The 27,230-nt window shown below is 49.7% G+C and overlaps 6 protein-coding genes across 6 annotated transcripts; 2 read left to right on the top strand and 4 right to left on the bottom strand.

Annotated features, from left to right (window-relative positions):
- Positions 1-1,003: 1,003 nt before the first annotated feature.
- On the bottom strand, positions 1,004-2,123 carry TrAFT101_005917 (uncharacterized protein; the record flags this gene model as incomplete). The annotated part of the gene is made up of 2 exons (XM_024910630.2): positions 1,004-1,389; positions 1,841-2,123. The coding sequence occupies 2 exons, from the start codon at positions 2,121-2,123 to the stop codon at positions 1,004-1,006; spliced, it is 669 nt and encodes a 222-aa protein (XP_024760429.1).
- A 7,444-nt stretch (positions 2,124-9,567) lies between these two features.
- Positions 9,568-14,737, top strand: TrAFT101_005918 (uncharacterized protein). The gene is made up of 9 exons (XM_066127613.1): positions 9,568-10,317; positions 10,398-10,442; positions 10,515-11,033; positions 11,093-11,434; positions 11,492-11,779; positions 11,848-12,401; positions 12,498-12,967; positions 13,202-13,221; positions 13,291-14,737. Exons 1-9 carry the CDS (start codon positions 10,194-10,196, stop codon positions 13,509-13,511), a joined length of 2,583 nt encoding a protein of 860 aa, XP_065983726.1. The 5' UTR covers positions 9,568-10,193; the 3' UTR covers positions 13,512-14,737.
- A 2,814-nt stretch (positions 14,738-17,551) lies between these two features.
- On the bottom strand, positions 17,552-18,918 carry TrAFT101_005919 (uncharacterized protein). Its single transcript, XM_024901926.2, has 3 exons — positions 18,552-18,918; positions 18,332-18,490; positions 17,552-18,136 (listed from the first exon to the last, which is right to left on the bottom strand). Exons 1-3 carry the CDS (start codon positions 18,802-18,804, stop codon positions 17,688-17,690), a joined length of 861 nt encoding a protein of 286 aa, XP_024760432.2. The 5' UTR covers positions 18,805-18,918; the 3' UTR covers positions 17,552-17,687.
- Positions 18,919-19,099: 181 nt separating this feature from the next.
- On the bottom strand, positions 19,100-19,750 carry TrAFT101_005920 (uncharacterized protein; the record flags this gene model as incomplete). The annotated part of the gene is made up of 1 exon (XM_024905609.2): positions 19,100-19,750. One exon carries the CDS (start codon positions 19,748-19,750, stop codon positions 19,100-19,102), a length of 651 nt encoding a protein of 216 aa, XP_024760433.2.
- An 895-nt stretch (positions 19,751-20,645) lies between these two features.
- Positions 20,646-22,160, bottom strand: TrAFT101_005921 (uncharacterized protein; the record flags this gene model as incomplete). Its single annotated transcript, XM_024908172.2, has 1 exon — positions 20,646-22,160. One exon carries the CDS (start codon positions 22,158-22,160, stop codon positions 20,646-20,648), a length of 1,515 nt encoding a protein of 504 aa, XP_024760434.2.
- Positions 22,161-23,399: 1,239 nt separating this feature from the next.
- TrAFT101_005922 (uncharacterized protein) lies at positions 23,400-27,096 on the top strand (the record flags this gene model as incomplete). The annotated part of the gene is made up of 3 exons (XM_066127614.1): positions 23,400-23,424; positions 25,397-25,459; positions 27,011-27,096. The coding sequence occupies 3 exons, from the start codon at positions 23,400-23,402 to the stop codon at positions 27,094-27,096; spliced, it is 174 nt and encodes a 57-aa protein (XP_065983727.1).
- Between the last annotated feature and the right edge of the window lie 134 nt (positions 27,097-27,230).

Raw genomic sequence — 27,230 nt, forward strand, 5'->3', positions numbered from 1 at the left:
GACTTCCTCCTCAGATCTTAGCCAGATCCTTGCGCGCCTTCGCCATCGCTCATTGTCATTTCCAAGGTTACAATGGGCTATCGTTTGGGCTGCTTGAACTGCCGTCCATGGGATATACAAAACTTGCTCGTCTGTGCCGCTGGCGGAGAATTCTTCGGCTCCGAATTTGTGCGGAGGATGTCCAAGCACTGCCTATTCCATAGACAGAAACGAGGGAACTAATATCCACATTTACTAAAAGAGGCCAAGTTGCGCTAGGCCCCAATATTACCATCCCACGTACTACTCATACATGGTAAGAGAAGAATTGATATTCTGGATATTTCCAACACAACAGCTGATGTGGTATTAGTACTGCCTAAAAAGTCAATAACAAGGAAGCGTAATTTGTGAACCATGACTAGGGGACGTAACGTTCGAAAAGTTGGCCAGCCTACATCAGCCCTCGCTAATAACGAAGAAGAAGCCGATCATGATTCATTGTATGGAGTCATTGAGAATCGCATCTCCAAGTGGAAAGGCTTTTTTTTTTTTTTTTTTTGGTTTGGGGGGGGGTGGGCTTTTTCACTCCCATTTATGTTTATTCGCATCAAGTTTATTCGTCAACCTCCCATCCTGGCAACGGCTAATGTTGGCGAGCGTGATGTCTTACTACATCGGGCGCCATAGAGTAGCAGTAGCTGTAACGGTATCGAGTTGCTACTTCTAGGCAGCGATTTTCAACCACACCTCGCAGCCGCGCTGCATGGAGGGTCTCTCATCGTGGTCAAAGCTTCCCGCTTGCCCTCTTGGATGATGCTGACGTTTTGGCTCCGTGAAGATTTAGCTCCTATACCCTGGTAATACCATCTAGAAGCCATGTGTTGGCTGTTGACGTAGTGTCACGAGCCAAGAGCGCAGGGGATAAGCTGAGGTGCAGAGAACGAGCACGAACATCCACGCTTTCAGCCAATGCGCAGCGTAAAGGAATCTCGGCTTGTGGGGTTTTCGAAATTGGGCGAGTTTAATTATCTATGCAAGACTCCAGCATCTTGTCCAAGACACTCTTTAGCGAGTCATTCTCCAGAGCCGCCGCAACACGCTCTTTGTCGCTAAGCTGCTTGTTCACCTGGTCATCCTGGCTATGGCTGTTTTCCTTGCAGATGACCTCAACGCGGTAATTCGGGGGCAGCACCTGCTCCAGTCGGACTCTAACGCCAAGTCCAAGCACAGTAGCGAGGGAGCAGTGGGTGACAGTAGGCGTTAGCTCAACAGTAACCTGCACGATTGTGTTTGGACTTGGTACGCCGAGAGCCGGAGAGGGAGTGATGTGAATATCGGGAAGATTGATGACAGACAGTTGGCCCAAGGAAACAGGGTGTTCAGGGTCCGTTATGTTAGAAATAAGATCTATAAGCGAATGTTAGTACTGCTGTCAAATTGTTACCAGCGGTATATGATGCCAAAGGAGATCCGATGTGAAAAGGGCTGTACGTGACGTTTCCAGAACACGGCAATTTTTTTCCCCCTCGGAAAACATAGCAGTCGAAAAACGACTGCCAAATTTGCCCAGTGAGTTTTTTTTTGGCCGTCATCGTCTCAGAGCAACGAAATAAGCAACTGCAGTAGTGCAAATCCCCCAGACGTTGACAGTGGCATGACATGTACAAAACGGGTCTGGCATGCCAGGGGAGGCCACATCGGGGGTCACTTTGAAACGCCGAACAGCAAAGTGCTGGATGGCACAGATGAGGAGAAAGCAGCTAGGAAGGGTAAGGGGAAGGAGAAGGAAGGAAGAAGGAAGAAGGAAGGATATGGCGGAGAGCTAGGCTTGTAACATGTTTAGAGGTCGCAATCATACCGTAGATCTCTTGCTCGTCGATGGCCTCGGCCGATAGATTGTCATCTGCACCTCCTGCGCCGGAACCGAAGCGGGACCAAGCCACAGCCGCCGCTGTATCATCCTGATACTGCGCATCGTCGTCTTGCAAAAAGGGCCGAGACATATACGACGGCCTGGAGAGGATCAGGTCCGAGTATCTGCAGTCAGGGCCCTTGCGCGGAGCGGACCGCTTGTGCCGGGTTGGGAGCTGCGAGGCGCTCAGAATGACGGGATTGGCATTGTCTAGAGCCGCAGCAGCCATCTTGTCTTCTGGAGTTTGATGGATGAATCTTGATAGCGCCTATTTGCGAGAGCCAGAGGATGGCGTATAGAGTCTTGCGTTTACAGTTGTGTTTGTCACTATAAGTCACAAAAAAGCGTGCTGAGAAAATATCTCGGGGTCTGACGCGGGGGCGATCGACCAGCTGCTCTAGGGAGACGGTGACAGACGGGGCCGTTTGGCGAGAGTGAGGGGGGTGTTCGTGGAGGCAAAGTTGATTGTCGAGAGCTCGTCAGAGTTTCGTTGGAGACCATTAGTAATAGGATTTATGATTTTGCGGGCGGTCAGAAACAAGTTGCGTGCCAAACTGCAGTACCTGAGAGCTGCACCAAGAATCGGTGCTAGCGGTACGTAGCGTGGAAGGCGTCAATCGTGCTACGTCTACCGCTTGATAGTAGTACTCCCAGCTATCAAAGCATTGATAGGTATCTTCGGTGATACTACACTACATGGCATTTATTTGTGATTGATCATTTACTAGGTAGATGACAAGAATTAGTACTGTGCTTGAGTGGAGTATCCTGAAAAAATAGGTTGAACATGATTTAAGATGATTTAAGATAAAGGAATAAATATACGGAGATATAACATAAAATTAATATGCCCAGCCTACGGAGTACACTTGCACCCCGTTTGAAGCAAACGAAGAGACTCCATCGAAACACCAAGGAGCTGCGGCGACTGGGGTTGAGGGCTTTGCAACTCTGGGCGCAAGAATCAATTCATGTTTAGTCGAGTTGCGCCAGTAAGATGCGACTTGGAGAGTCAGTTGGCAGGGATGGCTGTGGCACCTGGTTGTGGGCTGAACTCGCCGTGGCCTTTTGCTCTTGTCCAGAACGCAGCACAAACGGCGGGATCCCTGTAAGCTAGCGCCATCACCTGCTAAGCGATCAACGAGCTGGCACTTCGTACCTGCGAGAGTTGGACCGCATTGTTTGCGCTTTGTGCGACTTGATCCTTCTCAGCCGTCAAGGGGGAAGCGCTCCATCGCGCTCCTCCTGGACGCTAGTTTTCTCAAAACGTAGCTGCAAGAGGCAATCGTGTGTGCTGCCTTTTTGCGTTGCAGTGCCCTAAAGGGCTGCCTTACAGTACCTAGCACGACAGACTGTACAGTACATGTAGCAGTAGCGCCATGTGCAGAACACCGCATCATGCATTAGCACTCCATTGTATATAAAAAGCACGCACAAGCGCGCTTGACGCTGGATCTACTGCAGGGGATCTTTGTCGCGAGTAAAGAGCTGGGCTCCTCTTCTGGATGGAAGTGAGGACGAGGCCGCGAGAGAGGAAACGGTAGCATCGACGTCGTATTCCGCAATCGTAAAGCGGCTCTTCTGTTGCTACTGCGGCATGGCATGGCACGGAGCCCTCAGGCGATAAAACGATCCGAGTTTGAGCCACGCACTACCCTCGTCTGTGACTGTGATAGCAAAGAACGTAGCACTTCAGTACTACTACAGTACTATTCGCCTCTCTTTGGTCACCGAGCCTTAGATCTCTGGCCTTGTTTTCTCTCCGCTGCCTTGCCCAATGCCTGCCAGCCTGCACCGTGCAAATTGCTACACACCCTTGAACTTCCACCCCCCCTTTTCGCCCCCCTCTACAGTATCAGTAGGGCTGGGAGGTTTGGGATGAATTGCTCCTACGCGGCAATACGACCCTCCAATGCTCACATGCACAGATGTATACTGGAATGTATTTAACACCATATTCATACGCCAAGTATTACAGCAGCATAGTATAAGCAAAGCTGGGTGAAAAGCGAGATGAGCCCGCAATGCTGTGGCGGCTTAGTGCTGCGCTCTTTGAACCTTTTCGTCGTGGCGGTGCGACAGCACTCAGATTGGCAAGCAGAACTTTGTGCCCGCGATGACGCGATCGGCTGGCAGCTAAGTTTGATGCTAAAAAATACGGCCGAAAAGGCGGACTTTGCATGGAATGATCATCTCATCTAGCATGATTGGCCATCCGAAGCTGAAAAGGAACGAGAGAGAATATCTTGCAAACAGAGTTGCATTCGCCGAATTACTTAGGCGAGTCAGAACACCGCGAAGCCTTATAACAACAGGTAGCATTGCAATATGTTGTACATACAGGCAGCCAGCGCCGCAGTAGTTGCGACTGGGTGCTGACATTCCATTTTGCCTGAGAGGGGTCTTGACTCGTTCTATTACAGACATGTACCCTGTTCGTTCACTGAGCCTCGGCACCCCCTCTAGCGAAAGCATTCTAGAAGCTCTGTGCACGCTAGAAGGGTGGCCTTGAACCCCGGAATAAATTGCAAGTAAATTACAGTGCCTAGGATGCTAGTTTAGCAGACGGAAGAATTATTTGCTTGTATCGAGAAGAGCGCTATTGCTACTACGTACCTACATGCCTATCAGTACAGTAATAGCAGGCACGGCAGTTCTGTATGCCATATCTCAATAGTGGGACGTGGAGTGTGATATGTGGATGATTGGCTCTTGAGCAATATTGAAGGGTGCACCAACAGCAGTAGCACGACTCGAGTACATATGTAGTACCAAGCATGTATGAGCACGCCTCCTCACCTCTTTAACGGAATTGGTAGCAGGAGGTATTGAATAGAATTGCATCAAAAAAGGATACGTATGTAGGATCGCGATGTACGGAGTATAAGCCGTTGCATTGCAGTTCTTAGGGTTGGATAACCCAATGCCGCGCAGAAGCGACTCGCCAGCAACTGCCCACCACCACCACCCCCATTGCGCCCAAGTGCCGGAGCCTTTTTGCAATGTCCGGATATGGACAATGGTCTGTATCTGTGCTGTAGATGGCAGTCGAAAGGTTGATCTGCAGCTCTGTAAAAGACGCTGCGCTAGTCGTCGCGCAGGATCGTCAACTCTACAGGCAAACCGGTTTGCAAGGGACGGGGAAGGAAGAAAGGTGGAACTTTTACTCCGTAATTCATCTCAGATATTCCCGTATACCGTGGAGAATTTATTTTTATCCATCCATTCATCCACTCATCCATTCGTTTGTTCATGTTTTGTAGCTCTACGGTGCTCCCAAGCTGAGTGACGGTGGAATGTTCATTAGGCTGGAACGGCTGAAAACTCATCTTGTTTTCTCTTCTCTTCATTCCTTTTCTCTTAATCCAGTAGTGTAATAGCATAGTATTATTGCACAAGTCGCTCCTGACCGGCAAGTATCTCCGGCAACAATAGAGAATGTTGGTGATTTACAACTAAAGACCTCTGTCTCATTATACGGGATCAAAGGACCGAATATCGTACGCACGTATCTCTCTGTACCCATATTAATGGGACCCAAGTCCCGCAACTCGTTACATGCTAAGTTCCTAATTGGGCGACAAATGCAGAGAATGATTGCTCAAGCCTCTCTATTGGCAGCGTCCCTTGATGGGTGGAAATCCCATGAAATCATCTTTCACTCCCAACAGGCCAATTGGAACTGCTTCCTGCGTTGTTGGTCAATGCTGCTTCTGAAAGTAGCACTTGAGCTGTTGATAGCAGATCCATGCATACTGATCGGTGCCATTTTGAGCACTCTGGCATTGTTACAGTCGCTTGCTCTTACCTCTACTTCCTCTCTTTGCTCGCTATTGCTCCTGATGTAGACACGGAGTTAAGGGATTGCAGGAAGAAGCGAAATCGAAATGTCCGCGGAGATAATATAGCCTATGGGGAAGTGCTAATGATCACTTTCGACGAGTGATACCGTATTTCCGCAACAAGTTACCAGATTCAAAGTCCGCTTCATAAAACCTTCCGAACTGTGGCGTAGGTTGAAAGTATCAACCAACAGACGAGGCTGTCGATTATCCGAGGTCATAGGTTGCAAATGGTTTGCTCGCAAAACACGCTGCACTAGCAGTACTAGTCCTAGTTAGAGAGATTTGCCACAACATGGCTTGGCCATACAGGCCCCAGGAGCAAGCTAATAGTGTTTGTCCATCGCTTCTCCGTCGCCTGTTCAGCTCCCAGAGTCTGTTGCATTCTGCGTATCAGTGTCACGTACCATCAGCGCTGGCACAGATGGTCAAAGCTGGGAGACGGAACTTTCCGTCCCTCACTCTTGGCACCCCCGTCATCCAGACCGAGCCGGCCGCTGCCGAAGATCATTGAGGGTTACGGGCCAGGTACATGCAGCAGGCACTGCCAGGCGGTAGCATCGCTGGGTATCCAGCAGGTACTATCCCAGTATCGGTGCTCGTATTGCTTGCAACTTTGGCACTGCTATCTTTAGAAGGTAGCTAACTGACTTGGTAATTCTTTGAAACATACACAGACGTCTTTACCCGCAACTCCAGAGGTCTCAACCTGTACGCGTACGACAGCGTAGAACCTTTGTTCGTTGTCGATGGCGCGCGCGGTAGGGGCAGGGCTAGCCCTGTGCGTCAAGAACAGCATCTCCATGAGTAGCGCTTTAGTTGCAGACGCTGCTAGTCCCGGCTGGTGCTAGAGCGCTGATTGCTAGTGCTAGCGGCATCAGACTCTCATTCTTGCGTGCGGGGGGGACATTTTGGGGGCCCTCTCGGTTAGGAGAGTGACAGCTCGCTCGACACCGCCAGGAAAACATTGAAACCACGCTGCTGGTGCGCGCGCAGGATGATGCACCCAGGCAGGTACTTGCACGAGCACTACTGCACGCACCAGACGCCATGTACCAAGTGGTGTTCGGCAGATGCAACAAGTGCACATGCTGCTGCAGCCATCTTGCCTCTTGCGGCGGTGCTAGTACGCATCAGCCATGCTGCTGGGCAGTAGAAGTTTCTACAGATCCAAGCGCGGCGGGGAATCAAGTCGGGCTGGCTGGCTAGTCCTGTTAGCGGTTCGTTGTTCTCCGTCCAAACGCTACTCGAGCTCAAGGTGCTACTGTATTAGAGTAGACCTGCCACGCGCTGCGTATCCGCACATCGAGAGGGGCTGAGGGGCTGAAAGAAAGTCAATGTCTGGTGTAGAGTGCGAGTGCCAAGATGCTCCCAAGCTGGCTTAATAATCTGGTACGTACCCGCTGAGTGCTCGCCCATACTGCACAAGCATGTGCTGAAGCAGGGAACCTTGGACAATCCCTGTTGCAAGAGACGCTCAGCCAATCATGCCACCTTGTATTGCTGCAGACAGGCACCTCGTGCATAAACCTGATAGAGACAGACAGGGCCTGGAAAGGAAGCTGATGCCAGCAAAAGTTACTCCCAACGTCCATTGGGCTGTTGTATGTTTCCCTGTCTGTACTAGCCTAGGGCCTCTTTTGTAAATGCCAATTCCAGACGGCATTTCAGTTCACACATACACCGGACAGTGACTATATGTATAGGTCCCTATGATACTGGCAACTACTTGCTGCAAGAATGCGATAATAATAGCATCACCCGTACAAACTAGTAACGGTAGTGCTTCGTGGGCCTTTTCGAGATTGATCTGTTGGAATGGGGCACGGTATATCAGGAACATGGATGAGGAGCTCTCGAGGCTTGTGGTCTAACAGCCCTACCATCCTCGAGGCCTGAGGGCCTGCTACCTACCTAGGTATGTATTACTCCTAGTAACAAACCTGGGTGCGCAATCTTACCTATGGCAGTAATAGTAATATCACAGCTCGGCTATTGCAGCAGGCCTCCTTAACTGTTTTTGTGTTTATTTCTCCTTTTCTCTTGACTTCCTACGTGCGAGAGGCATACTTTGGACTTTGGAAACCGTTAGACTAATTGGCAATCCACATGCCAGGAACTTCTGTTGCATGCCTACCAAACAAGAATATGTACTTTAGGGATGGTATAGGTTCATACACGCACTAGAGTCTCAGGAGAGAGTGGCGGTACTCGCATTCGATGGCTGAGATAAAGCATAGACAGCACTCCACGTGCATGACGCTCGACATCCACAGCCACGAGTTGCCGCCTGCCCCAAGCGTTCGGATGGTGGTAGGAGCTCGGTGCGCGCTACTGATATGCACCTACTTCTTTGAATCTTGGATTCAGCCACCAGGAACCACGAACAGTTCAACGGTCGATTGCCATGCAAGCACAATCATGCGCCTTTGACGGGTGCCCCTAGCACCAGCCTCACGCAGTGGTGGAGAAACAAACACGGCCACACTATTCCATCCGGAGCATGCGGAGGACGTTGAGAGCAAGCTACTGTACCATCAATAGGCTACTCCATCCTGAGGAGCTTGTCTAGGATCATGCTCCCCTCAATGGTCATCACTCCACTCTACGAGTGATCGTCCTTGGCATGCGACGTGCTTCGCAATGCGAAAATACGAGCATAGCCGGCTTAAATAGTTGGACTTTGCTGCGAATGCTGCCGTGCAACCAGGGACCTGCGGGCTGCCAGTTGTAGGTAGGTTTCAATATAGAAGATATAATAGCCACGGGAGAAAAGTCGAACTACGACGCCATCTCCCAGCATTGTGATCATTACGCCAGTGTTGCTTACTCGCAGTGGACATATGCTTTTTTTGGCTTTGACATGCCAGTCAGCTTGTACTTGTGTCCCTGTTCATAGAGAAGTGAGACGGGTGATCGGCTTATTGGTGGCGGACAGAGAGAAAAAGGCGCGAATCGTGAGATCGAGTTGCGGCGAGCCAGCGAATTTTACAAGGCGCCAATATGCGTATAAAGTTTCATCATGTCATAATCGCGGGTCATCCAAGGGTGTCGCCTCAGACGCCTGTAATATGTAGCCAGTGAACTGGCTTGATTGGCATCTGCCCCCTAGATTGCGCAACACAAGCTGCTGGGAGCATGGCTATTACTATCAGCTACTGGCTGAGCAGTATTTGCCCCCTGACTCGACCGTAAGTCGTTGGTAATATCGTGCATATTCGTATGTCAAATTTGAAAAAGGAACCTACGCAGCACCAAAGGAAAAAAGGCCCTCCCACCGGCAGTATGCTTTGACCTCACAAATGATATGATTCGACTTGAGGTGTGTGTCTAGCTGCGACTTACTCGTCCGTCATTTCGGGTTTCCGTCTCGACCTTCGGATCCGTCAAATCCGTGTCGTCCACCCCAGTGGCTGATGCGGGTTCAGCTGGCAGGCATGGATGAGACCAAACAGACATGGAGGCAAAAAACCCTTCCCAAGCTTAATGTAGCTCGCGCAGGTAGCGGTACAACGAGCCGGGGCCTCGCTGCCCCAGTTGTCGCGCGCGCCCAATGTTGTGGTACTTGTCGCTAGCAACACACGGCCTGGTAGCGCAGTGCGACGGCCTCAAGCACTCCAGAGCAGGTACCGCTGGGCCGGCACAGCTACACTGTACTGCAGCAGGCGCGGGCACTAAAGGCTCGCAGCTAGCCCCAAAGCCGCCCAGCGCCGCCCACCCAGTCAGCGCCAGCGCTCTCTAGCAGCAGGCCGTACCTCGTCCGTCATAACCCAAAGTCTGGGCCCAAGGCCTCCCTGAAAAAGTCTCCTCATCCAAACAGCATCCACGCAACGCGAGCAGCCCGCCCAGGAGGCAAGTCCAGTCAAACCAAACCAAACCAAACCAGAGCCCCTTGCCCCTGTCTCCTTGTTCTTGCCCGCACGCCCCCTCCCTTGGCGAACCCCTCCTCCCATTTGGTGCCACCCACGCCGCCTGTCCTTGTCCAGCGCAGCGCTGCTAACTGGGTTTACTGGCTCCAACCCCCAAAAGTCCGCCTGCTGCCGCTAAAACGCCCTGCCCCTCTGGCTGTACTTCTGCTGCCCAGCCTGGATCGATCACAAAGTCGACTTTGCTATACACCAGAGCCTACAAAACTGCCGCCTCCAGCTGCGGCCCAGTGGTGAATTTGATCGTAATCTGATTTGATCTGCTTCGCCGTCTGCTCATCGAACCGAATTCGCCGTTGCTTCCGAGCTCGTAACGTCTTGCTCGCCGTTTCGGCATTCCATCTTGCAGGCGCTCTGCAGCTCCGCACGCCTCGCCGCGACAACATACCGAGGCGCCGGGGGTCGCCGCTTCGAGTGTCAACGTCTATGAAGTCACGATCTCGACGCTGAACATATCTACACCGACTGAATATACGACCGATCGAACGCACGCTTTGACGAGCGTTTCTTTAGAGCGCACATTTCACCGCCATGTCTTCCACTGATCCTTCTGTTCGGCGCATCCTGCCGCAGGAGTCCCAGAGCGCCCAGGCCATGGGCATGAATAGCTATGCGTTTGCGCCTCAACAATACCCCCAGAGGGAAACCCAGAAGAGTGAGATGCGCCGACCCAGTTACAGCCATGCCAAAATATCAGATGATTCAGCCGAAATCGCAAACTGACATGCTAATTAGACTATGTCTTCGTTGACGAACACAATCGCCACAAGCGGCTCAAAGGTAATTTTCAGCCATGTCTTGCAAAATAGCATCACCATGGTGGCATCGATTTGACTGACCGTTTCCTCGCAGTGATGAGAGCTTGCGAAGGCTGTCGGCGCCGAAAGATCAAGTGTGATGCGGCCACCACAAATACTTGGCCTTGTTCTGCCTGCATCCGACTTAAACTCCACTGCGTCCGACCAAATGGCTATGACGGCGCCACCGATTCGACGACATACGAGACCTTGGTTCCTCCCGGAAACCAATTCCAGCAGATGGCGATGCCACCGCATCCACAGGGCCAAGCTCCTCTGAAGTCAGAGTCCGACGTCTATGCGCCGCAGGCCGGCTATCCTGACGCAGCCTCGACTTCCTTCCAAGCCATGCCTTATGACGCCTCACAGCCTCAGCACGATATTCACTACACCACAGTTGCCCCACCAATGTCCCTGGTAGATCAACAGGTAGCGCCTCAGGATGCGTTCCCAACGCCGCCTACAATGCAGCAGTCGCAACCGGGCTCTTCGCCGGGAGCATATTCTGATTCCTACCAGGGGCATGATCTAGCAGATCTTCTTGGTGGCCTCAAGATGAATGAGATTGGAACTGGTATGATGATGCCTCAAAGCTGCAGGCGCAATTTACGTTGCTGACTAACACCGTGATAGCACCATATCTGAGAAATAAACCGTCCTTTAGACATGAGGATCCAGCAGTCGAGGAAGACGACGGTTACGGCAATCTACCTCCCATCTCGATAGGCGCCGGCCATAGGATTCGCATCCCTCCCGAGTTGATGCCGGATGATGGAAACGCGATTCATTACTTTGACCTCTATTTTACCCATGTCCATCCCTATGTCCCCGTGCTGAACCGGTCAATGTTCTACCGCCAATGGGCCACTGCTAGGGATTCTATTTCTCCGTTAATACTTGAGGCTCTATTTGCCATTGGAGGACGATTGGCAGATGAGCCGGCGCAGGGCCAACAATGGCTAGCGCTAGCATCAAGTACGTGCTACATTACTTGATGGGGACCGCGATCTATCTGTACTAACACGAGTCTAGGGCATGCCGATGCTTTTATGGATGTTCCCCGACTTAGCACCCTTCAAGCGCTGCTGATGATTCTCAAGGCTCGGGAGGCCGCGCCGAAGCGAGGTTACTACTACCGCTCGTGGATGACCGTTGTGCAGTGCGTTCAGATGGCCAAGGATCTTGGACTTGAAGAGCACTATGAGGAGCACAAAGCCGGCCGGCCTTGCGAATATGCAAGCAATCCCGCTGAATGCCAGCTGCGAACACGGATCTGGCAAACAGTCTTTATTTGCGAGGTCATGGTGGGAGGTCCTCAAGGTAAGTACTTGGCTTGCATCTTATATTCCTAGGATGGTATGAACGCGACGCTCATCATGCCAATATAGGTCGGTACAATATGGCTGTGGACATTGAGTCTGTGGATTTCAATGTGCCAAAGCCCATCCCTGGCGGGGACGACGCCGAATATCTCATCTCGCGCAACTTCACCTACTTTGCTCGTAACGTGCGAAACATTGCCAAGATAACTAGCATTTATGTGCGCCTAAAGAACAGAAAGGACTGGGGAATCGACCCCGAATTTCAGCAAATGGACCACGATTTCAGCCAGTTTTTGGCAGAAATTCCCGCTGATCTGAGTGTTACATTTCCGCCGGACGGTTCGGCGCCCTGGCTGCCATCACCATTCCTCGGCAATATCCACTCGTACTACTATCTGACTTTGATCCTATTCCACCGACCGCAATTATCCTTCTTCGATCCAACGACCCAAGAGGCTCAGTGGAAGCACCACATGATGATTTGCTATAATTCCGCCCGAGCTCTCTGCCGCCTACAAGAAGCCGTCATCAATTCATTTGGAGTCATGGGGTTACAGTGCATGCAGCGTGGCTTTAGCTTGGCAGTCTACGCTGGGCTTTCATGCATTGTGCTTCATCTAGTAAGCCGCGCTAGTTTCCTTAACCCCTTTATTTTTATACTACGCGCAGGAAATAGCAATTTCGTTTGTTATCAGAAACCTGACTGTTCGAAATAGGTAGCGATTGTGTCTCCAGATCCCGATCTTCATACAGACGCGCGAGAATTCTTTACCCGCCACATGCGGATTATGGAAACGGTGATGGAGGCGTGGCCGATGCCAGAATTGCGAAGACAGATCGACGCCGTCCGGGAGGCCTTTTCCGCTGACACTAGGAAGCCTTTTGTTCTCAAGCCGTCTTTCCCATACGGTAGCCCTCATCCGTCTCATAGTGCCAGCCCCCCAGCGTTTCGAGGCATGGAGCGCGCCAGTTCCATGGAACAAGTTCTGGATACGAGCGGCACCCAAACAGTCAGTTATATAAGCCATCCCATATCACCTCCAATCTCTGCCGGCGGTCTGGACAGTAAGAGTGACTCTCCATCTGCACAGTCACTCGTTATGATGCCACAAACGGTTGGCCCCGGCATGCCACCAAACATGACCATGCCGGAGCAGCCAGCCTGGAATCCTGCAAAGATTTTTGAGTAAGTCGCTACCCAGCGTCAATCGAAGTTTCTATGTTGCCCTAGTCTTTTCGTTTCGCTTTAGATAATTGGGCCTTTGGATTTCCTTTTTTCTTTCACCCTTGCTTGTTTTATATATATATATATATATATATATATATATATATATATATATTTTTTTTTTTTTTTGGAACACATGTCTAGTCTTTTTACCACATACATATTCCGATCTCAATAGACTAACACTGTACTCAGACAATGGAACACCACATTTGGTACGCCTGCTCATACAGAGCCCAACCCTGTTTCCCCGGCCAGCTCTCTGAACATTGCTTCGTCCTCAGGTGCACCCGAAATTCCTTCGCTTGATGATATTCAAGCTGTAAATTCCTCGTTACCGCCCGGCTCACAACACAGCATCTCCCCACAACAATATGCGGCTGCTCCCGTGCCGAACTTCGTCACGCCCGCTATGTGGCAGGAATCTGTGGCCAACGTATACGAAGGCGGCCTCAAGCGCTCATGGGACTACGACGGAATCACTCCAGCCATGAAGCGCCGCTAGCGGGTATCATTCGTCGAAAGGAGCCTGGCTGGTCTTTGGCTTCCTAACAAATCTCTATTCCCTAATTCCAAAATCGACTCTAGCCACGATAGCGTTGGACTGGGAAATTACAACTGAGGGCTCATTGTTTACTGGGTCCTTTCCTCAGCTTTCGCCTTAACCTAAATATGGCGATACACGTTCCATACGATACCTTTTTATTAATTCTTCTTCTATCCTTTTTCTTACGGCCATGTATAGTTTCTTTCCCCCATGCTTTGTTGATTTTTCCCCCCCAAAGATTTTTTTTATCTTATACCGGTCGAAAAGGGGAGCTATTGGGCTAATTTGATTTTCACCCTTGTTACTGATATTTTTCTCTCTCCTCTTTTTTTGCTGTTTTGCTCTGTTAAATGGTCTTTTTACTATACGGATGCGATGTCACATCACGATTAGGGAGGTGCAACGGGGTGTGGACGGGTGGATATATAAAAACAGAGTGGCGGCGCTCCGGCAAAACAAAAGCGATATTTGATAACCGGTTATGCCCTGCGGGCTACGCTGGCGGAGGGCCTTAATGAATCTATGATGGACAGAATTGGTGGCGTTGCAGGTCGATTCGAAACCTCTTCTCAAACTTTTTGCTTCCCGGTGCATCGTCAAATGTCGGAGTCCTGGCTGGCTATGGGAACGAAATGCAGGATGTTAGCTTTGCGTGTAGTACATATATCACTGGTCTTATGGGCGATGTATAGTCAGTCTCCTTTTTTGTTACGATCACACGGCAAGGCATGGCTACAGTATCATGTATGAGATATTGGAGGGTACTCTTTACATAAAGGGTGGACCCTGGGATGATGAATTTCAAACGATTTGAGTTTTTTTGGTCTTTGGATACCTATGTTACGATATCAGGATGAGGAGTTTCAGGGCACAGTGCAGTGTATTGCAGCACATTGTGACGAAGTGAATCCATGTCGAAGGACATGTGGGAGTGCTACTATTAGAACTACTAGTGCTATCTAATACACACTGCTACGAACAGCGTCCGTGCTGGCGGCAAAGGTTCCGCGGGCAGCGCAGACCCAGATTCAATAGTAGAATTGTAACATAGAGCCAAGTTTCCTTGTGGGGATGTCCTTTTCTCACTGGGCTGAAAATGGATATTGCAACGAAATAATGCCGAAAAGCCTAAAGGGGGGGCTGATTAACATGAAAAGAACGAGCGGGCGGGCGGATGTTTCTTTTAGACGGTGGAGCCCCCCCCCCCCCCCCCCAAATAACGCTCGTTATCTACAGATAGCCTGGAATTGCCACGCGATGTGCCGCTGATATATTGGCGATAAGATGAAAAACTAGGTGATGTTGCTTCGTAACGATGGAGGTGTGATGTTGTGGCTTCGCACTTTTGCAAAGCTGAGAGTGGAGCTAGCAATGGGAGATAGAGTCTTTGCGGAGTAGAACGGAGCTGAAACGGATAGGATAGTGACCTGTTACTGGCGATTGAAGCTAAGTAGCGGGATGAAGTCTAGAAGGCAGATCAAGAAGACCAAGTACCTAGTGTGGCGAGATGACACAGAGGTGGTCCGGGGGGGAGGGGGGTATGAGCGAGAACTAAGCCTTGAGATCCGGTTGGCTCGACAAAAGGATGTGATGTATGCACGACTCTTGCTCGGAAATATGCAGAGCAACAGCCCAGAAACAAGACAGGAACCATGATAATACCTAGTGTACTGTGCTCTCTGAGAGGGGGACGAGGGAACAAAGAAGAGACGAAGGGATCCATCGGAGATTGATAAGTTGGTGTGAGTGGGCGGCGCTAAGAACTTTTTTTTTGGAACCCAGTCTGGGGAACTTTTTGTTTTTATTTTCCATACGAGCGAGGGCTGTGTCTAACGATTAGCTTGGTTGGGAAGGGGGGAGAAGTACATATGGAGTAATGTAATGCAATGTAATCTGGTATACGGTTTGCGTGTGCATGTGTGTTAGCATGGTACGATGTTATTAGTATTTCGTCCAAGTACGAGACAAGGGGGGGACTTATTGGGCTCGTAATGGAGTTACGGAGTATATATGGGTAAAATACCTATATCTGCACGTTCCGTACATGCATACATGAGGTGGTATTGAATCCTACGAGTAGTTGTTTGTTGGGACCTGGGTCGTGATGTGGCGGATATATTTGGAAACAAGGGCGGTAAAACACTTAGCCATATATAGGCTTACTTTATTTGCTTTGAGGGATACATGTATGGTTATGAGGCATTGTGAGGTATTCAATGTTGTTTTAGCAATGATGTAATCTACTTTCAATGAATTGTTTTACAGCTTGTAAGCTCTGCTGATGTTTTTATATATGATACATGTTAATAGGTGACTTTGTTGCTTGATGGTTCATAATTGAACCTATTTCGAATGGATGAATGTTCAACCAAGCCAGATGAACAATATACTACTTTGCCGTTTAGAGTCAGCTGGGCTATATTAGGCTATATGGAAACAATATTTGACTTTTTTTTCCTGCCCTCTTCTCTTGCATGTACTTTTGATATTTGATGTGGATTCTAAGCAACAGATGCCTCTGCTGAAGGAGGTGTGGGCGGTTCTAGCATTGGTGCTATCGCTCATTTTATTAGTCGTAGTATTTGTGTTTCTATCTGCGGCTTATTGTTAATAGCCATTACCAACTACATAATAACATACATGGCCGCGTATACGGACTATGTAGACTATGCGGTGTGATAAAACAGTGTGGGAACTGTTCCATGGTTGTTGACGCGGTTGGTTCTGTTTGGATAATATGCTGCTGCTCCGTATTTTCCTTTTCAGAAGAAAAGAACTACTGCAGCTTCTGCATTGCTTTGGAGGAGCCATATGTATGTACGGCATGTGCATGCATATGCGTGATAACGCCGACGAGGATTTGGCGCGCCAACTAGTAGCAATAAAGCACGGGTCAAGATGGGATACATCGCCACAGTGTGTGTAGAATGATGCTAATAGATGGCTTCTTTTTTTTTTCTGGGGAGCGAGGGGGGAGGGGGGTGTGCGCCGCGAAATGCCGAGGCTTTTTTTGGTGTGGCTTGGATTTCGCTGCGGATCTACGAGATGGAAGAGCAAAAAGAAGACAAAACGCTTTTGACATGTGAGAGAGCCAAGAAGACGGAGAAAGACAGGGGTGCAAGGGAAAGCGATGTTGGCTGGGCTGGAAGGGGATGAGGCGCCGGGATGGTGTGATGAGGCGCTGGGCTGCGATATTTTTCTTCATTTTCCTCGCTTTTTTTTTTTTTGTTTTCCTCGGTCTCTACAAAGTGCGGAGTATTACATGCTGGGTAGATACGTGTCTCATCTGCTGTTGTTTTAGGGTTGCACCGGGTGACTCAGACTCAGGTGAGCGTCGGTCCTGGAAACGGGGAACGCTGCAAAACAAAGGTGAAGGAAGAGAGGTGAGGGAGTCTTGGCAGACTGGGGGGTTTTGGCGGGGTATCAGAAAAACAAACGCAAAGAAACTAAGAAGACGGAAGAGGAAAATAATAATAGTGAGAGGTTGCGTGATGATTGTGCTAAGATGCTTTTACAAACTTCGCAAATCATACAGTGAAAAGGTTGCAGCCTTGTCTGTTGAAGCTAGAGCATCACAACTCCACCGAATCGAGCTTGGGCGAAAAAGCCTTCGTCCATGCAAGATCAGGCAGATCGAAATCGGCAAATCCCCAGATTCTACAACGGACAATGCGAGCTTCACCGCAGACTAACAACTTAGCACTGCTACTGCTAACTAAGAATAACCAAGGCATTGGGCCAACTGGGCGGTGGAAAATGGAGTATACTGTAGACGGTTATGCGGCTCGGGTGACATCCCGTTGATGGAGAACACGGACATGTTACTCATTTTGTTTCTAGCGTTTGGGCTCTTGATGGGTTTTGGGTGGATAGGTGAGATTGAGCGTTGGGATATTTTATGGCAATGTGAGCCTTTTGGTGGTAACTTTGATAGACAATGATAGATGTAAACTGTCATGGACTTGCAAGAGGGAAAAAAAAAAGGATTTACAACGAGATGCTATGAGATGATAATACGAGTTTTGTAGTTACAACGAGTGGCCATCATTTATGGCTTTAATTCTATCACTGATATACAATATAATTTCACAATTTAACGTTTGTACATAAAACTCTTACAACGCCTTGTTAGAGTTAAACGGCCGCCCTCTTCTCAATCTTATCCTTCAACGCATCCCAAATCCACGCCTCCGTCAAGTCTTTGCTCTTCTTTGCTTTAACCCTCTTCTTCTCCGTTCTCACTTCCTGCACGCCAAACTTGGTCATGGCCCGCAAGTTGTACCACTTCCTTGTCTCGTTCTCCACCATTGCGTCCTCAGCGTCTCGCACGTAGTTTACGATGCCGAAGCGCCGCTTTGCTGGACGCAGATGGCCTGCTTGCATGGTGCTGTAGCGAGGCTTTGCAATGGCGCTCATGGTCGTGAGGGTAAGCTCCGTCGAAGGGGGGAGGGCGCCGTGGATGAAGCGCTCGAGGACCGGGCGGCTGGTGCGAGCGGCTGGAGGGAGGTGGATGTAGATGTGAGTGACAAAGGGGGATGTTGTGTATGCAACGAAGATGAGAGGGATGAGGCCGCAGAGAGCAACTGGTGGAAAGTTAGTTGCATTTCAGATGCGCTTAGATTGGCGAGATGAAAGAATGAGAAAACATGAAGGGCTAGTATCGGCAGTATAACCTCTTTTCGTGTTTGAAAAGATGTTAAGATGTGGTTTATAAATTCTCAACAGCCACTGACAGCTTGAACGGAAATTGCACTTTGTAAAATAACACAGCAACTCACCTCCCACAGTCTCCCACTCTGGCTTCTCAGCCTTGATATATCCCGGAACAACAACAAAGGTAAAAAACGCTCCGAGGAACAACGTCGTCACCTTGACCATGGCCAGGAACGTTATCCTCCCCGTACCCGCATGATAGATGAGCAGCCTCTCCGCAATATCTGTATTCATCATCGTTAGCAGGTGTGTCTCATACTAGAAGACGCTCAATTTGATGGTTACCGTAATGCTTCGACCCAACGTTGGCAGCAGCGGCTTTTGCCTGCTGCTTGGCCTGTTCAGCCGCTGAGAGATTCGGTTTTGAGATGGGCTTTTTGGGTAGCTGGGCGTAGCATCGCCGGAAGAGACATCTGCTTTCAATGGGTGGTAGGTGGCGAGCTCGGAGGAGATTTTGCCGACTGATGATGCCGGATGGCGACGAGAGGCTGGTGAATGGGCTGAATGGCTTTTTACTACATAATCTCAGAGAGAACATGTTGGGCTATGAGTTGTCGTCGGAATCAAGAGCTCAATTAAGCTGTGGCTGACGTCGATGAACGGCGTTTTTGCTCCAGGCTAGTTGGAGGACCCCGGATCGGTCCACCCCGCGATAACGATAAAAAAGGAACTGCCACTAAAACAGGTAGCTCTATCATTGCATTCTCGTTTATAAAGCTTCAATCGGATTTCTCAAAGTCATGTTAATTATTTAAATTGTTCAAAAATAATAATGCCTCTTTATATGATTTTCAGTACACTACCATCTCTATGTGCATCTCACCTTCACTCTCCTACCCAATGTTCTTGGTAAAAAACTCCTTCCACTGATCCAGCGTCCAGCCGGAACTAGTATCCTGAACGACGCCGTCAAGAACTACTGTAGGAGTAACATGGACGCCCACCAGGCGGTTCATCTTGGTGACCACCTTCAGGTCGTTGGTCACGGCGTTGCCATTGTTCAGCGACCCGTCCTCGCCAGCCTTCTCGGGAATGGCCAACAGCTTATAGACCTCATCCTCACTGACGCCAACCTTGGCGGCGACTTTAGCCAGGCGACGGTACGTCTGATTGCGGGTTTCTCCAACCACTGAAATATCAAAAAATTGGGTCTGCACCGCGAACAGCTCGCCGCTGAAAGCCCAGAACTTCTCGGGAGCCAGACGCAGCACCGCGAGGCCGGTCTCGTGCATCAGCGTGGAAGACGGGTGCCATGGCTGCACCTGCTGGCGGAAGACGACGGTGAGGCTGTTGGCCCAGACGGAATTCTCGCGAATGGCTGGGAAAACTTGGGATGTGAGATTCTTGAAAATCTTGGCGGAAAATGGGCAGCAGTAGTCGAGGTAGAGCTCAAAAGTATGAGTTGCGCGCGGGACGGACGAGCTTGAAGCTGTCGGCGGGGCGAATTCGAGCTTGTGGCCGGCGAACTTGGGAGGGACAGCCATTGTGGGTTGTGTTGCTTTGGTGTTGTGTTGCTTTGGTATCGTGTCGCTTGGGTAGCGGTTGATTAATGTCGATTGATCAATTGGCGGTTGAAGCTGCTAACAGCGTTGAAATTGTAGAGCTTCGAGGATGTGGGAGAAGAAGATGATATTGATTCTTCAGAGTTGAGCGAGGGGGTGCAAATCGCTGTTGGCAATTACCCCTCAGCCCCTCCATCTTACCTGCCACATGCTTATGTGCAGGGTGATGTCAAAGAGGCTTCATCCACGGGCGTCGGGCGTACCTGCCTCTGACTATGGCGGGGCAACCTGATGGGTTACGACCAGCGCGAATGGCGTGTGATTGCGTGCGATTGCATAATTCCAGTCATCCGCTACAGAGCTTTGACAGCAACATATGGCAAGTTTATGAACCATTGGGTTTTGAATGCGGCATTGATCGGGCTATCTTTCATCTGATTTCAATGTTGTCATGCACAAACAAGCATTAAAATAGCTTTCCGGCGGAGAGTTGGCGGCGGCTTCTGTATGTTTCGCTGCTCAAATGGTTACGCGCTGATGCTAAATATTTCACAAAATAGATTACTTTGGTGAAAAAGAAGAAGAAAAGAGATGCTTCGAGGGGAAAAAAAAAGTAGTAGCTTTATTTTGACAAGACCAGCTGTCAATGGTGTCAATCTAACAACGCTCGCTATTTCTATCGTACATCCAATGTCGTGAGCTCCAGGCTCTCTTGATTCCATCGCTGTGGTTGCCCATCAAAGTGTCAAAGGTCTATGAAAAGAGAAGAAGAAGAAAATCCACAAAAGAAAGAGAAAAAGAAAAAATAATCATACAACATAGCTTTCCAACATGCATTCCATCATTTACCCTCCACTCAGTCAAAACTTTGATGTCGCTATGCCACCCTCCTCAGTCTGATGTTGATATCGTTGGCACATCGCTCAAAGCCAATGCCAAATCCGTCTTCAGTTCGCGGCTCAGGGTACAGCTCGCTCTCGCCACGAGGATTCTCAATGTCAAAACCCCGCAGCACACTGGCGACCACATACAAGATTGTCTCGAACCCGACTTTTCTTCCGGGGCACAGGTTGCCCGCCACGCCAAAGACTCTTAGCTTTCGCACCATGGAGGCAGAGAGGTTGCCAGAGTTGTTTAGCAGCCTTTCGGGTGAGAAAGTGGAAGCATCGGGGCCCCAGGTTTCAGTGTTCCTGTTGAATGAGGACATGGCCAGGTAGATGAGATCTCCCGACTTCAGCTGGATGGGCTGTGAGTTGGGCACCGCGACGTCGAAATCGGCCTTTGCCACACGCGGAATTGCTGTCATGTGTAATCGTAGAGTTTCATACAAGCATGCAGCCAAGAAGGGGAATGATTCTCGGATACGAGTCAAGTCGATGTTGCCTTCTTCATCAAGAGCATTCGGGTTTCGTGCTTCCTTGATGACTCTGTCGAAGAGATCAGGACGCAAGAGCAGATGACGGATCATCCAGACTGCCATGGTGCTGGGAGTGACCATCAGGCCGAGCGATGTGAGCAGTTCAACTTTGAAATAATCTTTATTGGATTCCCACTCGGGGTCGGACATGACGACAGCATTGATTCGGTGTGCAATCTGTCGGACCCTTGATGCTCGGTTATTGGCGTGAGAGGCTTGCAGTCTGTCGATGATGAATGTTCTGGCCTTGTGGGCTACCTTGGCGGTGTACTTCGAAAATGGCCTTAGAAGAGTCATTTGTGAGCCGCTGAGTTCCATGAACTGGTTCTGAAACTCCTCATCTACAACCCAAGGGCTTTCAGGTCCCCAAAGGGCGCTGGCGACAGCCGAGCTGGTGAGCTTGAAAAGCCAAGGGCCGAGTTCAGTTTCCTGAACATCAGGTTGGCTCTGAAGTTTCTGGCCTGTGGTTTCAGCCATTGTTGCAAGGAGGGCCCTGGCGTTGCTCGCAGATGAGAACTCGCCAACGTGGATTGGGCGAGGATCATAGCCTCCAATGGCCTCGATAGTAGAGTCGCTCAAGCCGAATACACGGCGGCCAATCAAGAAAATAACGTTGGCAAGACTTGTCTCGGAAGTATGCCTAGATAGGACACTTTCCATAGAAGGGTCTGTGACAACAATCTTCCGTGGGAAGATGTTGATGGAGAGTACCGGCCTGGCGCAGTTGAGAATGGCATTGTATACAAACGAGTAGAGTTTGTATCTCAACCATGATATAGTCTTGACAATCTTGACTGAGAGAGGCTTCTCGCTATAACCTTTGCGGCCACGATATGTGTGAAGCAGGGGGGCTATTAGAAGCAAAAGGAGTAGGAAGTGGTAAGGGAATGGAAATGAGACATGGGGCTCGGTGAAGACAGGCTCGACCACGCCGAGGTGAGATGCTGAGGACGGAATGACGTCCAAACGATTCATCTTGTGTATCCAAGAAGAATTGATGTTCAAAAATGTCTTGTAAGTGGAAATAGAGTGCTTATTGAAGACGTCTGATGTAAGTAAGAGGAAGCAGAGTGTCTATTCAACAAGTCTGATATATATATCGAGTGTATATATTGAGTGCTGTGGGCTTGTTGCGTTGTCCGTTTGTTAATGGTGAATGATGGGATGCCACCAGGAAAACAGCAACGCAACGGCATATTTATCTACATCAGATGAACATACATGAACCAGACAAACGGGTCTAGCAAAGAGGCTGAATCCATCCATCGCCAAACTAGCACAAACAGCCACCTTGCCTGTGAGGCTATGGGGCGCAACAAAGCTCCAAAAAGATGTCTATGAGGCCACCGTCGGACTGGCTGGCTCGATCCTGCCCACTGCCGTAAAGCTGAGATTTTTGGGCCCCCAAAGTTTTTCCCACATTCAGCGCCCCCTCCCCCCCCTCGGCCATCACTTCTCACGGACAAAAGAGAAGAAAGATGCCTAACTCGATGACAAGTTCTTCCCACTGGGGCGTCATGGTAGGGCACGGTAGGGATGGTTCGCTTGGCCAAAGCTGTGGGAGGACGGGACTAGTATCTTGGGTTCCCGCATCGGGGAACGGTTGATCGAGGCTATGTACATGAGCAGCTGAACACTATAGGCTTTCTACTCTTTTTCAGTCATTTTCAGCATCGATATGAACCATGCTAGTCGATAAGAATGATGAATTTACCGAGATCAGGTAAGAGGAAGAAAATAAACAGCCCCATGTAAGAGTCAGGGAAGAAGACCATGTGGTTTGGCCTGCATTAGCACGAAGGGGATGATGCAAAAGAGGGAGGGGGCGTGTACCAACCCATGGACGAGCGCCATGATTTCCTCTTTTTTGGGTATCCTAAATAGGTCAATGGCCAATTTGGGGCGCCTATTGGTAGAAATATCATTTTGTAGTATTCTTCTTAGGCCTATATTCCCTCACGAGGACTCCCAGCAGGGAGGGAGCATGGGCGTGAGCGTAAGGCCCAGTAACTGGGGCTGAGGACTGGGGCTGGGATGTAGGGGGGGACAGAAAAGTATCCGATGATCTGGATGGCTGATTGGCCGCCTTGCGTTCACTGGACTGGGCAGGGACAGGGAAGGATTGGACGGCCATTATGGGGAATGATGCCTGGGCTGAGCGTTTGTGTGTGTGTGTGTGTAAGAGTCAGGTCAGTGTAGGTGAGGGCGGAAAGGATGCTACCCGATTGGGAAACCGGCCGTGGGGCCTAGCTTGGTTTTCACCGAGGGGCTGGTCATTGGCATTTTGGGGTCTGTTTTTTTTTTTACAATTATTATTTCTGGGCATTGGTATTTGGCATATTATTTATGAGAATTTTGGGATAAGAAAGAAAAAAAGGGAAAATGTAGGAAAGGGGATGTAGTATCAACTGCTTTGCTTCGAGTTGAACAAAGTCCTGGATACGAAGAAAACAGCCCTGCGCTACTTTAGTGTCAGAGCCAAACGGCCGTGTCATCAGTGGTCATCATCGATGTCATCCGGCTCAAAAGGGAAATTCTAGAATGTCTCATACTTTTATTTATATCATGTGTGCGACCCTACTTCCCCCCCCCCCCCCCCCCCCCCAAAAAAAAAAAGTTGTGAAGAAAGAGAAGGAATCTGTCTGAAACTTTGTTTTAATGCCTCGCCCTTTTTGGCTCAGGCACATGCATTGCATTGCATGCCTACCTGCCTACCTGCCTACCTTACATGTAAGATAATGCTTGCCCTACAAATACATTTTGATCATGCAAGAGTAATGTGACCGATGGCGAGATGCAACTTGTGCATAAATGCTGCCTTGGCTGGAGTGCTAGCATAGGGCTGGATGCAATATATTTAGATTGAATTGGCGGATGTTATTAGTTGGCCAATGGAGATAAGTGGACAAAGGTGGACAGGCAGACAAGACAAAGCAGAGACATGCGCTCAGACGAAGGTGAATCCAGTCATCCATCATCCTGCGGTACACGCCCCCTCCATGTTTTGCTTGCTTTGCTCACTTTTTTTTTTATCTGTTCGACAAGACAAAAATGATGAAGACTAAAAACAAGAACACAAAAAAAAAAAAATCGATAGCCAAACCTCAGTAATACTGAATTACTAGTCGAATTCATAGCCCACACGACGATTATCCAATCCCAGGCGTCCATTGACTAGACCAGATCCCCTTCACCTTGCTACACACTCGGTCAACCGCAGCTGCGCGCGTCTGCTTGTCCCACTCCCCACCACCAGGTGTCACTTGCATCACCGTCATCAGATCAGCCGCTCCCAGATGCAAGGTTCAGGTCCCTCCCTTGCCCTGCGTCTCAGCCCCATCCGCCGAGCTGCCGCCAAGGGAATGGCCATCGTATTGCTCGTCGTATTTTTCTTCTTCTTTTTCTTTCTCCCTCTGCTCTGCACCGTTTGCTGATTGGGTATCACAGAGAGATACTAAATAAAACAAGTAAAAGCATTAAGAGCCAATGAGGCAGCACAGATCGCTATAGATAGAATCGTTTCTTAGCCATAGTGACACATGTAAGTCAGTAGCACGAAAACAAACGTTCTTTTCTTTATTCTTTTTTTCATCTTGAACGCGCTTAGACTTACTTTTTGTGGCACCCAAAAAAACAGATGCATACGATGTTACGATACGAGTTACCAGACGCGCGCTGGGTGCGTTGGACCAAACAAGGGCATCATATCACGGGAAGGATTGAGGCCGCAAAGAAGAGAATGCCGGAGCCGGGTGAGTGACAGCGGGCGGCCGCATGAAATGACGCCCAACCGCCCGTCTTGGCGCAAACTCTGTTTTTTTTTTTTTTGTGCTCGGCCTCTTGACGATGCTCGCTTCTTGCTGCGGCTACTTGGGCGAGATGAGATGCGCCAGAATACTAAGCAGTTGGCCGCGGCAATAGCCGGGAGCGATGTTGGTTCGCAGGGCGGGCGTCGCAATCGCCTGTTGGCCGCTGTTTAGCTCCCGCGGTGGGCTTAGTGGCTGCGGGAAGGGAAGGGGTAAGGCTGTATTGGGGACATGGAAATAATAGCCCGATCGGGCCATGCACAGGTAGCATGAACCATCATGCAGGTGTTTCTCTCCCTTGAGTTTTTTTCTTTCTTTCCTTCTGTCTCTTCAAGCTGCCCTGCTTTTTGTCTCTCGTTTTCTTCTAAATTTGGCGTCTGGGTGGGGCTAATCTGCAGCTGGAAGGGTCAGCTCTTGGGGGAGCAAAGAGTGCAGAGCGAGGACCAAGTAACTATGTGCCAAGTGCCTGTGAGTTTTTCTCTTTCATTCTTCATTCTTCATTCTTCCAGGGCTGGACACGAGCTCGCTTCGGTTCGCATCAGCTGAGCAGAGCAGTGGCCAGCGGCTGCTCGGTTTGCCTCTCGCAGCTGATAGCTGCTTGTACTTGTTGATGTCATCCAGTCACAGCATAGCCCATCGCCGCCTTGCGCTTCCAGGCAACAAAGCTCCAGTAGCGGTTAGTCATTCCACCCACTTACACCCACGCACACACACACTCTCTCTCTCTCTCTACAGTATCTCTCTTCCACTTTTCCTTATCCCTCCGCAACTGCCGCTATCAATCCTCCACTGCCAACCATCTCCGCGGCAATCTATTGATCTTTTTCGTTTTCTTTGCCCTGTTGGTCGGATCCATTCCTCTCTGCCGTTCACCCCCTCCATGGATATTATTCGTCCCATCTTCTTCCAGGGTCCCCTCCAATAGCGCAAAATGCCAACATCCGGCCCCCTCCCTCTCCAACTGCCCGTGTCTGCCCGGCCTTCACCGAGCAGAGCTGATCCCCTGCACGCAGCTGAACTTCGAATCCGGGTCTCGATGCTACCTCTACGGAGCGGCGTTGGCCCCGCTTGTGTGTGCCTCTTCCCGCAAAAGCCCGGCAGGAGAAAAATAAACCAGCAACCGCCATGGTATGATACTGTTCCCTTTTCTTTTTTTTACCGGTAGATGGATCGCGCAGATGGCTGCCCAGGCAAGGTTGATAAGCAGATGAGATGGAGGGAAGCAAAGAGGACCCAGAACAGAGACTATTTGCTAAGCCGCATCGAGCTGGAGATCTAGGCCCCATTCAGGGTTCACGCGCCGCTGGTGATTCTCTCTGCCCCCCCTGTTCCAGTCTATTTGTTTTTTTTTTCTCCTTCTCCCCTTGTCCGTCTACGCTGCAGAAATGACGTCTTTGTTTCCCTCCCCGGCTTGTCGTTTTGATTCGACGCATCATATGACTGGGGGCTAAAACGAGGCTGGCTGGCTGTTGTTCCAGACCGAAACGACGCAAAACAAAAAGAGAGAAAGAAGAAGAAAAAAAGATAGTCCAGGCACCCATGTATCGCATATCTCATAAATCGAATGGTGACGTACTACCCGTCGGAATACTACTACGACTCCCCAGCCCAGCGAATGCTACCTGAACTGGGTAGTGTTTTGATTCCATGTCTCTTCACCACGTGGTACGGCTACACTATCCCCTTGTAGTTTCACAAGAGGGGGGGTTTGTTTTTTTCCAAAAGGAAATAAAAAAGAATAATTGGGGGAAAAAAATATATTAAAAATAAATAAGTAAATTACTGGATCCAGGCTGCAGCGGACCTGCAGGAGTCATTGCAGAAAAGTGCTGCCTTGCATGCAAGGGCATGGTAGAAACGTTGCCTTGGTATAAATGTGTGCGCGCGTGTGTGTACGACGGTGACTCTACTCTTAGTCCAGGTGAGGCGTACAGCGGACAATTCAAGTTGGCCGAAGCTATTTTCGCTCTCCCTCTCTCTCTTTCTCTTTCAAGTGAGGCTCAGTGTTTTTTGGGCAAGCTCTGGACTGGGGCCAAGCACCCAGAGCGACGGCTGCAGCGGCGAAGCATGAAAAGATATTCAAGGCTGAGACAAGGAATTTTTAAGGCGTGCTCTTTTGGGTATGTCCGTGTGTGTGTTTGTGACTGGAATGGGATATGTGACGTGGACTATCGAACCATGGGAAATAGCATGTAGGATATGAGATGTTGGATATTCAAGAAGGGGGTGGATATGATAT

This window comes from Trichoderma asperellum, chromosome 3 (genome assembly GCF_020647865.1).
Source record: "Trichoderma asperellum chromosome 3, complete sequence".
In the NCBI taxonomy this organism is placed as follows: Eukaryota; Fungi; Ascomycota; class Sordariomycetes; order Hypocreales; family Hypocreaceae; genus Trichoderma; species Trichoderma asperellum.